This window comes from Oncorhynchus mykiss, unplaced genomic scaffold, assembly GCF_013265735.2.
Source record: "Oncorhynchus mykiss isolate Arlee unplaced genomic scaffold, USDA_OmykA_1.1 un_scaffold_229, whole genome shotgun sequence".
Lineage (NCBI taxonomy): Eukaryota > Metazoa > Chordata > Actinopteri > Salmoniformes > Salmonidae > Oncorhynchus > Oncorhynchus mykiss.
In genome coordinates, this window is record NW_023493697.1 from 339648 (window position 1) to 351377 (window position 11730).

Sequence of the window (11730 nt, forward strand, 5' to 3'; positions counted from 1 at the left end):
CGCCAAGGAAAGGATGATGGAAGAATCTCCTGCTGTGAAGCTGCCTGTTGTCAACGATTATCACAGCTAATGAGGATAAACCGGTTGATGGAAGAATCTCCTGCTGTGAAGCTGCCTGTTGTCAACGGTTATCACAGCTAATGAGGATAAACCGGTTGATTCAACTGTTCCTAGGCCCTCATTGTACATTAGAATTTGTTCTTAACTGACTTGCCTATGTAAAATAAAGGTTAAATAAGCTAAGGTTTGTCAGTCAAATAGGCTACATATTTGAAAACAATGAAAGCCTGCCTGTGTTCATTTGGATCATAAGAATGACTGGAAGTCTATGGAAACTGTTTGCTGTTTCTGTAGACGTCGTCATTGCGCTAACGCTAGTTAGCATTGGCTCGCGAAACTATATCTCTTAACTGATTTCATACTGGACGGCAGAAACATAAACATGTCCATTTACCTCTGGGGAAGTAAAAAAACTCATTGCCAAAATCCTGAACTGTTCCTTTAAATATCAGTTAAATATGACATAAAATTACAGATGAGTGTTGTGATGTATAAATCTTTTTTTACAGGTACTCTGAAGTCCTGCATTGACTGCATTGTCGTTGTTGCCGCACGAGCAGGACAATATGAATCCACTCAGTTCAGAGAAGGAAACATTGATTGATGAAATTGAACAGAGTTTATTCACTTTAACCGTGGACAATTTACGCTACCTGTGTGAACGTCATGGCAAAGATGGCTCTGAAATTAAAGGGATGAATCATCGCTTATTAAGGCGTAAAGTCATGGAGGAAATGTGGGACAATACGGATTCAATGAAATCAGAGGAGCAGGGAATGTCTTGGTTAGTCCAACTGAAGGAGGACATCAGGAGGATACTGGAGGATGCTAGTGGGGCACAAATTAGTCCCAGCAAGTCCGATGATGATGATGATGCTGTAGACTGTGATGAAGAATGCGACAAGGAGGACAGCGATTGGTTGCCTAGCAATGGACTGAAGGCGGAACACTTGAGTTCCAGCCGATCCGATGACGACGCTGCAGACTGCGACAAAGACTCGGACGTGGAGGACAAGGATTGGTTGGCTAGCGATGGGCTGGAGGCAGAGTCAGATCCAGAGAGGCACACTCCAGAGCAGAGAGTAAGAGACACAAGTATTTATTTTTCCCAGTCATAAAATGTGTGTTTCAGTCTTTCCTTGATAAATGTCATCCTTGATTCCTTGTCCGCAAATCAGTTTGTTGGTCACGAAACACACATTTTCAGATATCGCAGGTGCAGCGAAATACTTGTGTTCCCTAGCTCCAACAGTAATAATATCTGAAAAATAATTAAGAAATTAAGAAATATCAGAACGTGCAATGTCAGAGGCAGTCTTTTCCCTTCATCACCCCCAATATGTCAGAAACAACACCCCCAATATGTCAGAAACAACACCCCCAATATGTCAGAAACAACACCCCCAATATGTCAGAAATAACACCCCCAATATGTCAGAAATAACTCCCCCAATATATCAGAAATAACACCCCCAATATGTCAGAAATAACACCCCCAAATGTCAGAAATAACACCCCCAATATATCAGAAATAACACCCCCAATGTCAGAAATAACACCCCCAGTATGTCAGAAATAACACCCCCAGTATGTCAGAAATAACACCCCCAATATGTCAGAAACAACACCCCCAATATGTCAGAAACAACACCCCCAATATGTCAGAAATAATACCCCCAGGATATGTCAGAAATAACACCCCCAATATGTCAGCAATAACACCCCCCAGAAATACTGTAAAGTTGGCTAGTAGCTAGAAACGAGGCAACTGTGTCTGTCGGCGCCATCTTGTCCTCCTCCTTCTATAAATGTATTGGAAGAAAAGATTCAAAATTTCTCCTCTTGGACTTTATCCTCCAATGTTTTTTAATCAAGGATGAGCGGAGTCAAGGGAAAGACTTTTGAGGCCAAAAAAAATCCTTGCCACGTAGGAGAGTGTTTCCCACCCTGATTCTCTCTCTATTTTTATGATTTCCAGAACAAGCTTCCCACGTCACCCTCCGCCCTCCTGAAGTCCCCGGGTCGTGCCTCTCCCAGAGTCCCCGGGTCGTGCCTCTCCCAGAGTCCCCGGGTCGTGCCTCTCCCAGAGTCCCCGGGTCGTGCCTCTCCCAGTAGCGTATTACTGCTGGGTCTGAAGAGGGTGTCTGTACAGCTGGTCGACTGCAGGAAGACACCGGGGCAGAGTAGCCATATAATACACAAGACAACACAGACAGGAGAGAAACCCCACAGCTGGTCTAATGCTGAACAACACAAAACCCTCTCAGGAGACAGGCCTGGCTCCCATATCTGTGATCACTGTGGGAATAATTTTATCACAGCAAGAAGTCTACAACTACACCTACAGTACCTGAAGAGATTCAGAGAGAACTTGACTGGAGAGAAACCACACGTGTGCTCTACATGCGGAAAGGGATTCAGTGAGGCTGGCAGTCTTAAGAGACACCTGAGAACTCATACTGGGGAGAAACCATATGTTTGCCATCATTGTGGGAAGGCTTGGAGTGATTCTGGAAACTTAAGGAGACACACGAGAAAAACTCACCCAGGAGAGAAGGTCGTTGTGAAGAGCGTCCTTACAGGAGAGAAACCTTACCATTGCTCCTCTGACGACTGTGGGATGAGCTTCGTTACCTCACGCAAACGCAGAGTACACCAGAGAAAACACACAAGAGAGAAGCTTCGCAGCACGCCTAATGCTAAGCAACGTAAGGAACCCCTCTCAGGAGATGGCTCCCATATCTGTGATCACTGTGGGAAGAGTTTTATCACAGCACGAAGTCTAAAACGACACTTACAGTACCTGAAGAGATACAGAGATAACTTGACTGGCGAGAAACCACACGTGTGCTCTACATGCGGAAAGGGATTCAGTGAGGCTGGCAGTCTTAAGAGACACCTGAGAACTCACACTGGGGAGAAACCGTACGTCTGCCATCATTGTGGGAAGAACTACAATGATTCTGGAAACTTGCAGAGACACATTAGGACTCACACAGGTGAGAAACCTTACCACTGCTCGGAATGCGGTAGGAATTTTCGTGAAAAAATAAGCCTTGTACATCACAGGGAAGTTGTTCACACAGAACACCCTCACCGCTGTGCTCGCTGTATGAAGAGCTTCGTAACTGCATCTAAACTGGAATCACACATGCAAACCCGGCATCCGCCAAATGATCCTCTGAAAAAGCCACATGTGTGCTCTGAATGTGGAAGGGGTTTCAGTGAGGCCGGTAGTCTTAAAAGACACGTGAGAATCCATACCGGGGAGAAACCGTACGTCTGCCCTCGTTGCGGTAAGGATTTTACTCAATCTGGACTCTTACAGAGACACATGAGAACTCACACGGGAGAGACACCTTACCACTGCTTGGTGTGCGGGATGAAGTTTCGCCATACAATCTCGCTAAAGCAGCACCACCTGAAGAACCACAAGGGGGAGACACTGGGTCCCGTCCGTATGCACCAAGGCCCTCTTCCATGCCCCCACTGTGGGGAGAAGTTCTCTACCAAGGCTCTTCTAAAGGATCACATTCAGAAGACTCACAAAAGCAGAGTCCACTGCCCACAGTGCGACAAGACCTTCACCACTAAAGGTAGTTTACTAGTCCACCAGAGGAAGCACACTGGAGAGAGGCCTTACCTTTGCCCTCAGTGTGGGAAGAGTTTCTCTCTGACAGGAAGTTTAAAACTTCATCTCCGGATTCATGCGGGTGAGAAACCTTACTGCTGTACTTACTGTGACAAGAGCTTCACAAGTAAGAGCCACTGCATTCTACACCTGCGAATCCACACTGGAGAGAAACCGTACCAATGCCCTGACTGCGGGAGGAGGTTTCGTGATGGGAATGTCTTGAAAAACCACCGGCGGACCCACACAGGAGAGAAACCGTTCCAGTGCCACGTGTGTGATAAAGCCTTCGCCCAGTGGAGCAGTCTGAAGAAACATCAGGACACACACAGGCTAACACAGCCTGTCTCTATCCCAAGACTCCCTAATCCCTACCTACCACCCAATCAGCATGTCCCTTATCCCTACCCATCACAGACTCAATGGTAACCTGGTTTATCACCTGTCCAATCCCTTATAGAGGGATTCCTTACGATACCCAGACAGAAAAATACCAAGATTTGGGGAAATTCACAAAATATAATCCATAGAGTAAAACATTAACACCTTCCTAATATTGAGTTGCACCCCATTTTTCCCTCAGAACATCCTCAGTTTGTTGGGACATGGACTCTACAAGGTGTGGAAAGCGTTTCCACAGGGATGCTGGCCCATGTCGACTCCAATGCTTTCCACAGTTGTGTCCAGTTGGCTGGATGTCCTTTGGGTGGTGGACCGTTCTTGATACACACAGGAAACTGTATGACAAACCCCGAAGCGTTGCAGTCCTTGACAATAGGTGTAGCCTGGCACCTATTACCTACCACACCCCGTTCAAAGGCACTTCCATCTTTTGTGCGACACTGCACTAAGATGCAGTGTCTTAGACCACTGCTCCACTTGGGAGCCCCTGAGCCCGTTTCATAAAATGGGCTTAACTTTAAAACTAGGAGAGCTTCCACTCTGGAACTGTGATATGCTTATAGAGTATATTATGTACAACTATATAAATATACACTGCTCCAAGGAGTGGTTCTGCAGGTGACAACCAAAGACCACTTCTCAGTTCCTATGCTTATATTATGTACAACTGGATACATATACACTGCTCCAAGGATCTGGTTCTGCAGGTGACAACCACAGACCACTTCTCAGTTCCTATGCTTATATTATGTACAACTGGATAAATATATATATATATATACACTACGTTTCAAAAGTTTGGGGTCACTTAGAAATGTCCTTTGTTTTTAAAAAAAAAGAAAAGCACATTGTTTGTTCATTAAAATAACATCAAATTGATCAGAAATACAGTGTAGACATTGTTAATGTTGTAAATGACTATTGTAGCTGGAAACAGCTTTTTAAATTTTTTTTAATGGATTATCTACATAGGCGTACAGAGGCCCATTATCAGCAACCATCACTCCTGTGTTCCAATGTCAAGTTGTGTTAGATAATCCAAGTTCATCATTTGAAAAGGCTAATTGATCATTAGAAAACCCTTTTGCTATTATGTTAGCACAGCTGAAAACTGTTGTTCTGATGAAAGAAGCAATAAAACTGTCCTTCTTTAGACTAGTTGAGTATCTGGAGCTTCAGCATTTGTGGGTTTGATTACAGACTCAAAATGGCCAGAAACAAAGAACTTACTTCTGAAACTCGTCATTCTATTCTTGTTCTGAGAAATGAAGGTTAATCCATGCAAGAAATTGCCAAGAAACTGAAGATCTCGTACAACGCTGTGTACTACTCCCTTCACAGAACAGCGCAAACTGGCTCTAACCAGAATAGAAAGAGGAGTGGGAGGACCCGGTGCACAACTGAGCAAGAGGACAAGTACATTAGAGTGTCTAGTTTGAGAAACAGACGCCTCACAAGTCCTCAACTGGCAGCTTCATTAAATAGTACCCGCAAAACACCAGTCTCAATGTCAACAGTGAAGAGGCGACTCAGGGATGCTAGTCCTTCTAGGCAGAGTTCCTCTGTCCAGTGTCTGTGATCTTTTGCCCATCTTAATCTTTTATTTGTATTGGCCAGTCTGAGATATGGCTTTTTCTTTGCAACTCTGCCTAGAAGGCCAGCCAAAAACAAGGACATTTCTAAGTGACCCCAAACTTTTGAACGGTGGTGCGTGTGTGTGTGTGTATACATATAAAAATTGCCAAATCAAAAATGGTTTATTTTTTGCTTTGTAGCACTTACAGATAGATGAAACATGGAGTTTTAAATTAGGCCTGGGTAAGGCCAAAATCTAATAACTTTTGATCAGTTATTTCTCAATGATGCTTTAAGTTAAGAGATGAATCTCAAACATATGTAAACAATCCTTCCTCCAAATGACCCATTCTATGGATGACATTGAGTTACAACCCCCAAAACCCCACTGGACACACACCGGTTGAATAAACGCTGTTTCTACGTCATTTCAATGAAATTTACATTGAACCAACGTGGAATAGAATTAGAATGGATGTCTGCGCCCAGTCTTTGTTGTTGTTGTTGTTGTCTGGGTTTCATGAGGAATCACTCTCTATAGATCTGGTTACCAACTGATGCAAATAGATTGGGAGGAAGCATTTCCTGAAGTACTGGAACACTGCCTTTGACTCCAAAATGGCACACTCTGTACGATAGAGGGCACTAATTATGACCAGAGCCTAATGCCATACACTCTGTACGATAGAGGGCACTAATTATGACCAGAGCCTAATGCCCTACACTCTGTACGATAGAGGGCACTAATTATGACCAGAGCCTAATGCCCTACACTCTGTACGATAAAGGGCACTAATTATGACCAGAGCCTAATGCCCTACACTCTGTACGATAGAGGGCACTAATTATGACCAGAGCCTAATGCCCTACACTCTGTACGGTAGAGGGCACTAATTATGACCAGAGCCTAATGCCCTACACTCTGTACGATAGAGGGCACTAATTATGACCAGAGCCTAATGCCCTACACTCTGTACGATAGAGGGCACTAATTATGACCAGAGCCTAATGCCCTACACTCTGTTCTATAGAGGGCACTAATTATGACCAGAGCCTAATGCCCTACACTCTGTACGATAAAGGGCACTAATTATGACCAGAGCCTAATGCCCTACACTCTGTACGATAGAGGGCACTAATTATGACCAGAGCCTAATGCCCTACACTCTGTACAATAGAGGGCACTAATTATGACCAGAGCCTAATGCCCTACACTCTGTACGGTAGAGGGCACTAATTATGACCAGAGCCTAATGCCCTACACTCTGTACGATAGAGGGCACTAATTATGACCAGAGCCTAATGCCCTACACTCTGTACGATAGAGGGCACTAATTATGACCAGAGCCTAATGCCCTACACTCTGTACGATAGAGGGCACTAATTATGACCAGAGCCTAATTCCCTACACTCTGTACGGTAGAGGGCACTAATTATGACCAGAGCCTAATGCCCTACATACACTCTGTTCAATAGAGGGCACTAATTATGACCAGAGCCTAATGCCCTACATACACTCTGTTCAATAGAGGGCACTAATTATGACCAGAGCCTAATGCCCTACACTCTACGATAGAGGGCACTAATTATGACCAGAGCCTAATGCCCTACACTCTGTACGATAGAGGGCACTAATTATGACCAGAGCCTAATGCCCTACACTCTGTACGGTAGAGGGCACTAATTATGACCAGAGCCTAATGCCCTACACTCTGTACGATAGAGGGCACTAATTATGACCAGAGCCTAATGCCCTACACTCTACGGTACAGGGCACTAATTATGACCAGAGCCTAATGCCCTACACTCTGTACAATAGAGGGCACTAATTATGACCAGAGCCTAATGCCCTACAAGTTGTGCAAGACTTTTAACCATAAGGCTCTAACCAGGGCTCTGGTCAACATTAGTGCACTCTATAGGGACAAAGGTGCCATTTGGCACTCAGGACATCTCAAACCCCTACCTACTACGTCCCCCTGGGCCCCTCCCCCTTCTATGTGGGCCAGATCTCGGGACATCTCAAACCCCTACCTACTACGTCCCCCTGGCCCTACTATGTGGGCCAGATCTCGGGACATCTCAAACCCCTACCTACTACGTCCCCCTGGCCCCTCCCCCTTCTATGTGGGCCAGATCTCGGGAGGGATTTGGAACCTGATGAGGTAATAAAAGAGGAAACAGATGGGAGACTGAATAGAACTCTTAACAACTGACTTCCTCAAAGTATTGGGTCTGGTGTGTCCTGATTTCTGGGGTTTTGAAATACTTTAACGCAGACTTACCTCCTTGACCAGAGATTGAATCGAGACATCCCACTCCCAAATGTTTCCGTTTCAATGGAAGTCAATGAACTAAGTAGTCCAGACTCGCATTTGGTGTCTATTGGAGAGCCACCCACTTAGATAGACAATGGTTAAACGGCTTGAGTCGTTCATCTTACATTTATCCGCCATCTTTGCCTTGACCAGTTCATTCTAAATGACAAATGTGGGTCAAATTCTATATTGTGATGTTTGTTTGTAATGTAAAACATTCTGCTTTATTCAGTTACTGTGGTTGTGTCCAACTACAGAGCTGTGGAACTGCAGAGGGGCCACGATTCATTAACACCACTAAAGAAATGCTAGTTCATTTTTTTTTTTTTAGGGGGGTTAATAACATTTATAAACACCACCAGCGATTTATAATTTAACAAATTTTTGTGAGAAATAAAAATGTTTTAAAAAATTATAATTGTGAGAAAAAAAACACTAACTGAGGCTGTTTTCTGTTTAACTGTACAGTTTATTTATGATTATCTAGACAACTCCCTAGCAACCATTAGTCCTGTCAATTGTAAATCTAAGATGTAGACTACATTGCAACACCCTATCTACAGCTTAGTATATATTTAAGCAGTAAGGCACGAGGGGGAGGGGGTGTGGTATATTGCTAATATACCACAAACTAAAGCTCGATGCAAAGCGGAGTGCCTGGATACAGCCCTTAGCGGAGGTATATTGGCCATATACCACAACCCTCCGAGGTGCCTTATTGCTATTATAAACTGGTTACCAATGTAAATAGAGCAGTAAAAATACATGTTTTGTCATACCCATGGTTTACGGTTTGATAAACCACGGCTGTCAGCCAATCAGCAATCAGGGCTCGAACCACCCAGTTTATAAATATTGATATCACACTGGCTGTAATTATGACACGGTATATTCATGAGTCTTTAGTTTAAGGCATGAGTGAGAGAGACCTGGGTTAGCGCATGACGGTGTCTTCTCAGTTTCTCCATGCTCGCAACCGGGTCTGCGTCACGCCAAACGCCACCGGGTCTGCGTCACGCCAAACTCCACCGGGTCTGAGTCACGCCAAACGCCACCGGGTCTGCGTCACACCAAACGCCACCGGGTCTGCGTCACGCCAAACGCCACCGGGTCTGCGTCACGCCCAAACGCCACCGGGTCTGCGTCACGCCAAACGCCACCGGGTCTGCGTCACGCCAAACGCCACCGGGTTTGCATCACGCCAAACGCCACCGGGTCTGCGTCACGCCAAACGCCACCGGGTCTGCGTCACGCCAAACGCCACCGGGTCTGCGTCACGCCAAACGCCACCGGGTCTGCGTCACGCCAAACGCCACCAGAGTAACCACTCCTTTCAAAGGCACCCTGCTCCGGAGAGAAAGGTAAGTCACAGGTCTTGTCCCGAGCGCATGACGTGGAGCACCTTTACCTTCTGGGCGGAAGAAACACAGGAAATCATCAGAAGCTACCTTCATTGATTTAACAGTACCCAAATGATTTGTATGCGTTATGTTCGTTTTGCACCCCCGACTTTCCGACCTGAAGATCACTGACATGATGATTTGAGCTCGAATTTTCCCAGTTGTTTTGAACGTGACATGGGAACTCTGGGGGAAAAAAAAGGTAAAATCATGACGTCAGTGATCTTCAGGTCGGAAAGTCTGAGCTCTAAGAGGAGGCCCAAGTTTCCGATTTGGAATTCCAAGTTGGATGACCATTCAAAGTGATGTTTTTCTTGAACGCACTGAAGTCGGAGGTCGGGAGATCCCTGAGTTCCCAGTTGTCTTGAATGCAGCATGAGCCCATGTCGTCAACCAAGTGCACCTACCTGTATGTGTGGTATCAATGAAATAGATTAGACTGCCTGTTATCTTTCCAAGGAAATTAACTGAAATATGATTAGACTATAGTTTACAACAATGACCGTAAATGAATATTGATCACCAATATTTGCTCAGAGATGCCGAAATAACTATATAAATAACAATATATTATTATATATATAACAATATAAATACCAATGGCCTAATACAATGGGCCACATGAGAATCTCTGGTAATTTGACCTGTTTAGGTTACTTCTGCACATTTTGATATTGCCTATGGACAGGATTTTTGATTTATTTCACCTTTATTTAACCAGGTAGGCCCAGTTGATAACACCTTTATTTAACCAGGTAGGCCCAGTTGATAACACCTTTATTTAACCAGGTAGGCCCAGTTGATAACACCTTTATTTAACCAGGTAGGCCCAGTTGATAACACCTTTATTTAACCAGGTAGGCCCAGTTGATAACACCTTTATTTAACCAGGTAGGCTAGTTGATAACAAGTTCTCATTTACAACTGCGACCTGGCCAAGATAAAGCAAAGCAGTGCGACACAAACAACAACACAGAGTTACACATTGAGTAAACAAACGTACAGTCAATAACACAATAGAAAAGTCTATATACAGTGTGTGTAAATGAAGTAAGATTAGGATTGGGGTTGGGCGGATTACTTGAAAAATGTAACCTGTTGCTGATTGCAGTTACATGAAAAATGAAGTAATTGTTAACGTAATCCTCTGGATTACTCTAAATGAGTAACGTAATCTGATTACAATTGGATGACTTTCCCTTCTTAAACACCCAGAAATATTTTTAAACGTTTTAAAAACATTCACTTAATATAGTGTAACAGTATAACTTTAGACCGTCCCCTCGCCCATACCCGGGCGCGAACCAACAACAGTCACCCAGGAAGCATCGTTACCCATCGCTCCACAAAAGCCGCGGCGCTTGCAGAGCAAAGGGGAACTACTACTTCAAGGTCTCAGAGCAAGTGACGTCACCGATTGAAACGCTATTTAGCGCGCACCGCCGCTAACTAAGCTAGCCGTTTCACATCCGTTACACTAGCATTTTGTTGTAGTTGTTGTAGTATTTCCACACTGGGGACTAGTGTGAGAGCATAGTCTAAAGATCCTGAAATGCACATGTTCTATTCTAAAAGCATAGTTACAGGGAGGACTCCATACTAACATTTTCAGTTGGTGGCATCAGCCCGTGATTTGGTCGTATCACAATTGCTGCGGGGGTCAAGCAATAGAACAAATTAGAAGCCTCCTCATCTTATGGAGTCATTTGGAAGTGTTCTAGAATAGGCCTACTAGAATGTTGTGATGCAACAAATAAACGGTGTATTCTAACATCATGTCCAAGCACCAATGCATGATTCCAGAAATGTTTATGTGCAAACTAAACCTGTGATTAACATTCGTTTTTGTTTTGACAATTGAACAATTGCTGCTATTATTATTATTTATTTATTTGTTCTTCAATAGAGATTCATTTTCCTTCATATTTTTGGGGCACTTATATCACATAGACTAATTCATTTGGGGCTAATCCACCACCTGTGGAAGTGGTTAGCTGAATTGCTAACTCTAAATACAGCCTAATATCACTGATAGTTAGCCATGTAATTGATATCTAACAGATGGCTTACATTTAGTGTATAGGCCTATACACCCACCTTGAATGACCGACATGAGTGCCCTTTGTTCATTATCAAATACAATTCAGAACAGAAAGACATTTTCTCTCCAATATAAACAACACTGGTTGATCCTTTTCTCTTCAGCAGAAACAACACTGGTTGATCCTTTTCTCTCCAATAGAAACAACACTGGTTGATCCTTTTCTCTCCAATAGAAACAACACCGGTTGATCCTTTTCTCTCCAATAGAAACAACACTGGTTGATCCTTTTCTCTCCAGCAG

The 11730-nt window shown here is 44.0% G+C and overlaps 1 protein-coding gene across 1 annotated transcript; it reads left to right on the forward strand.

The window, feature by feature from the left end:
* Window positions 1-591: 591 nt before the first annotated feature.
* LOC118948237 (zinc finger protein 271-like) lies at window positions 592-4288 on the forward strand. The gene is made up of 2 exons (XM_036973333.1): window positions 592-1142; window positions 2039-4288. Exons 1-2 carry the CDS (start codon window positions 627-629, stop codon window positions 4118-4120), a joined length of 2598 nt encoding a protein of 865 aa, XP_036829228.1. The 5' UTR covers window positions 592-626; the 3' UTR covers window positions 4121-4288.
* The last annotated feature ends 7442 nt before the right edge of the window (window positions 4289-11730 follow it).

Bases quoted from the DNA above. Each gene is read 5' to 3' on its own strand.
- LOC118948237 (XM_036973333.1), top strand. From the start codon at position 627: ATGAATCCACTCAGTTCAGAGAAGGAAACATTGATTGATGAAATTGAA. The intron at 1,143-2,038 runs GTAAGAGACACA...TATGATTTCCAG, and splicing joins GGCACACTCCAGAGCAGAGA to AACAAGCTTCCCACGTCACC.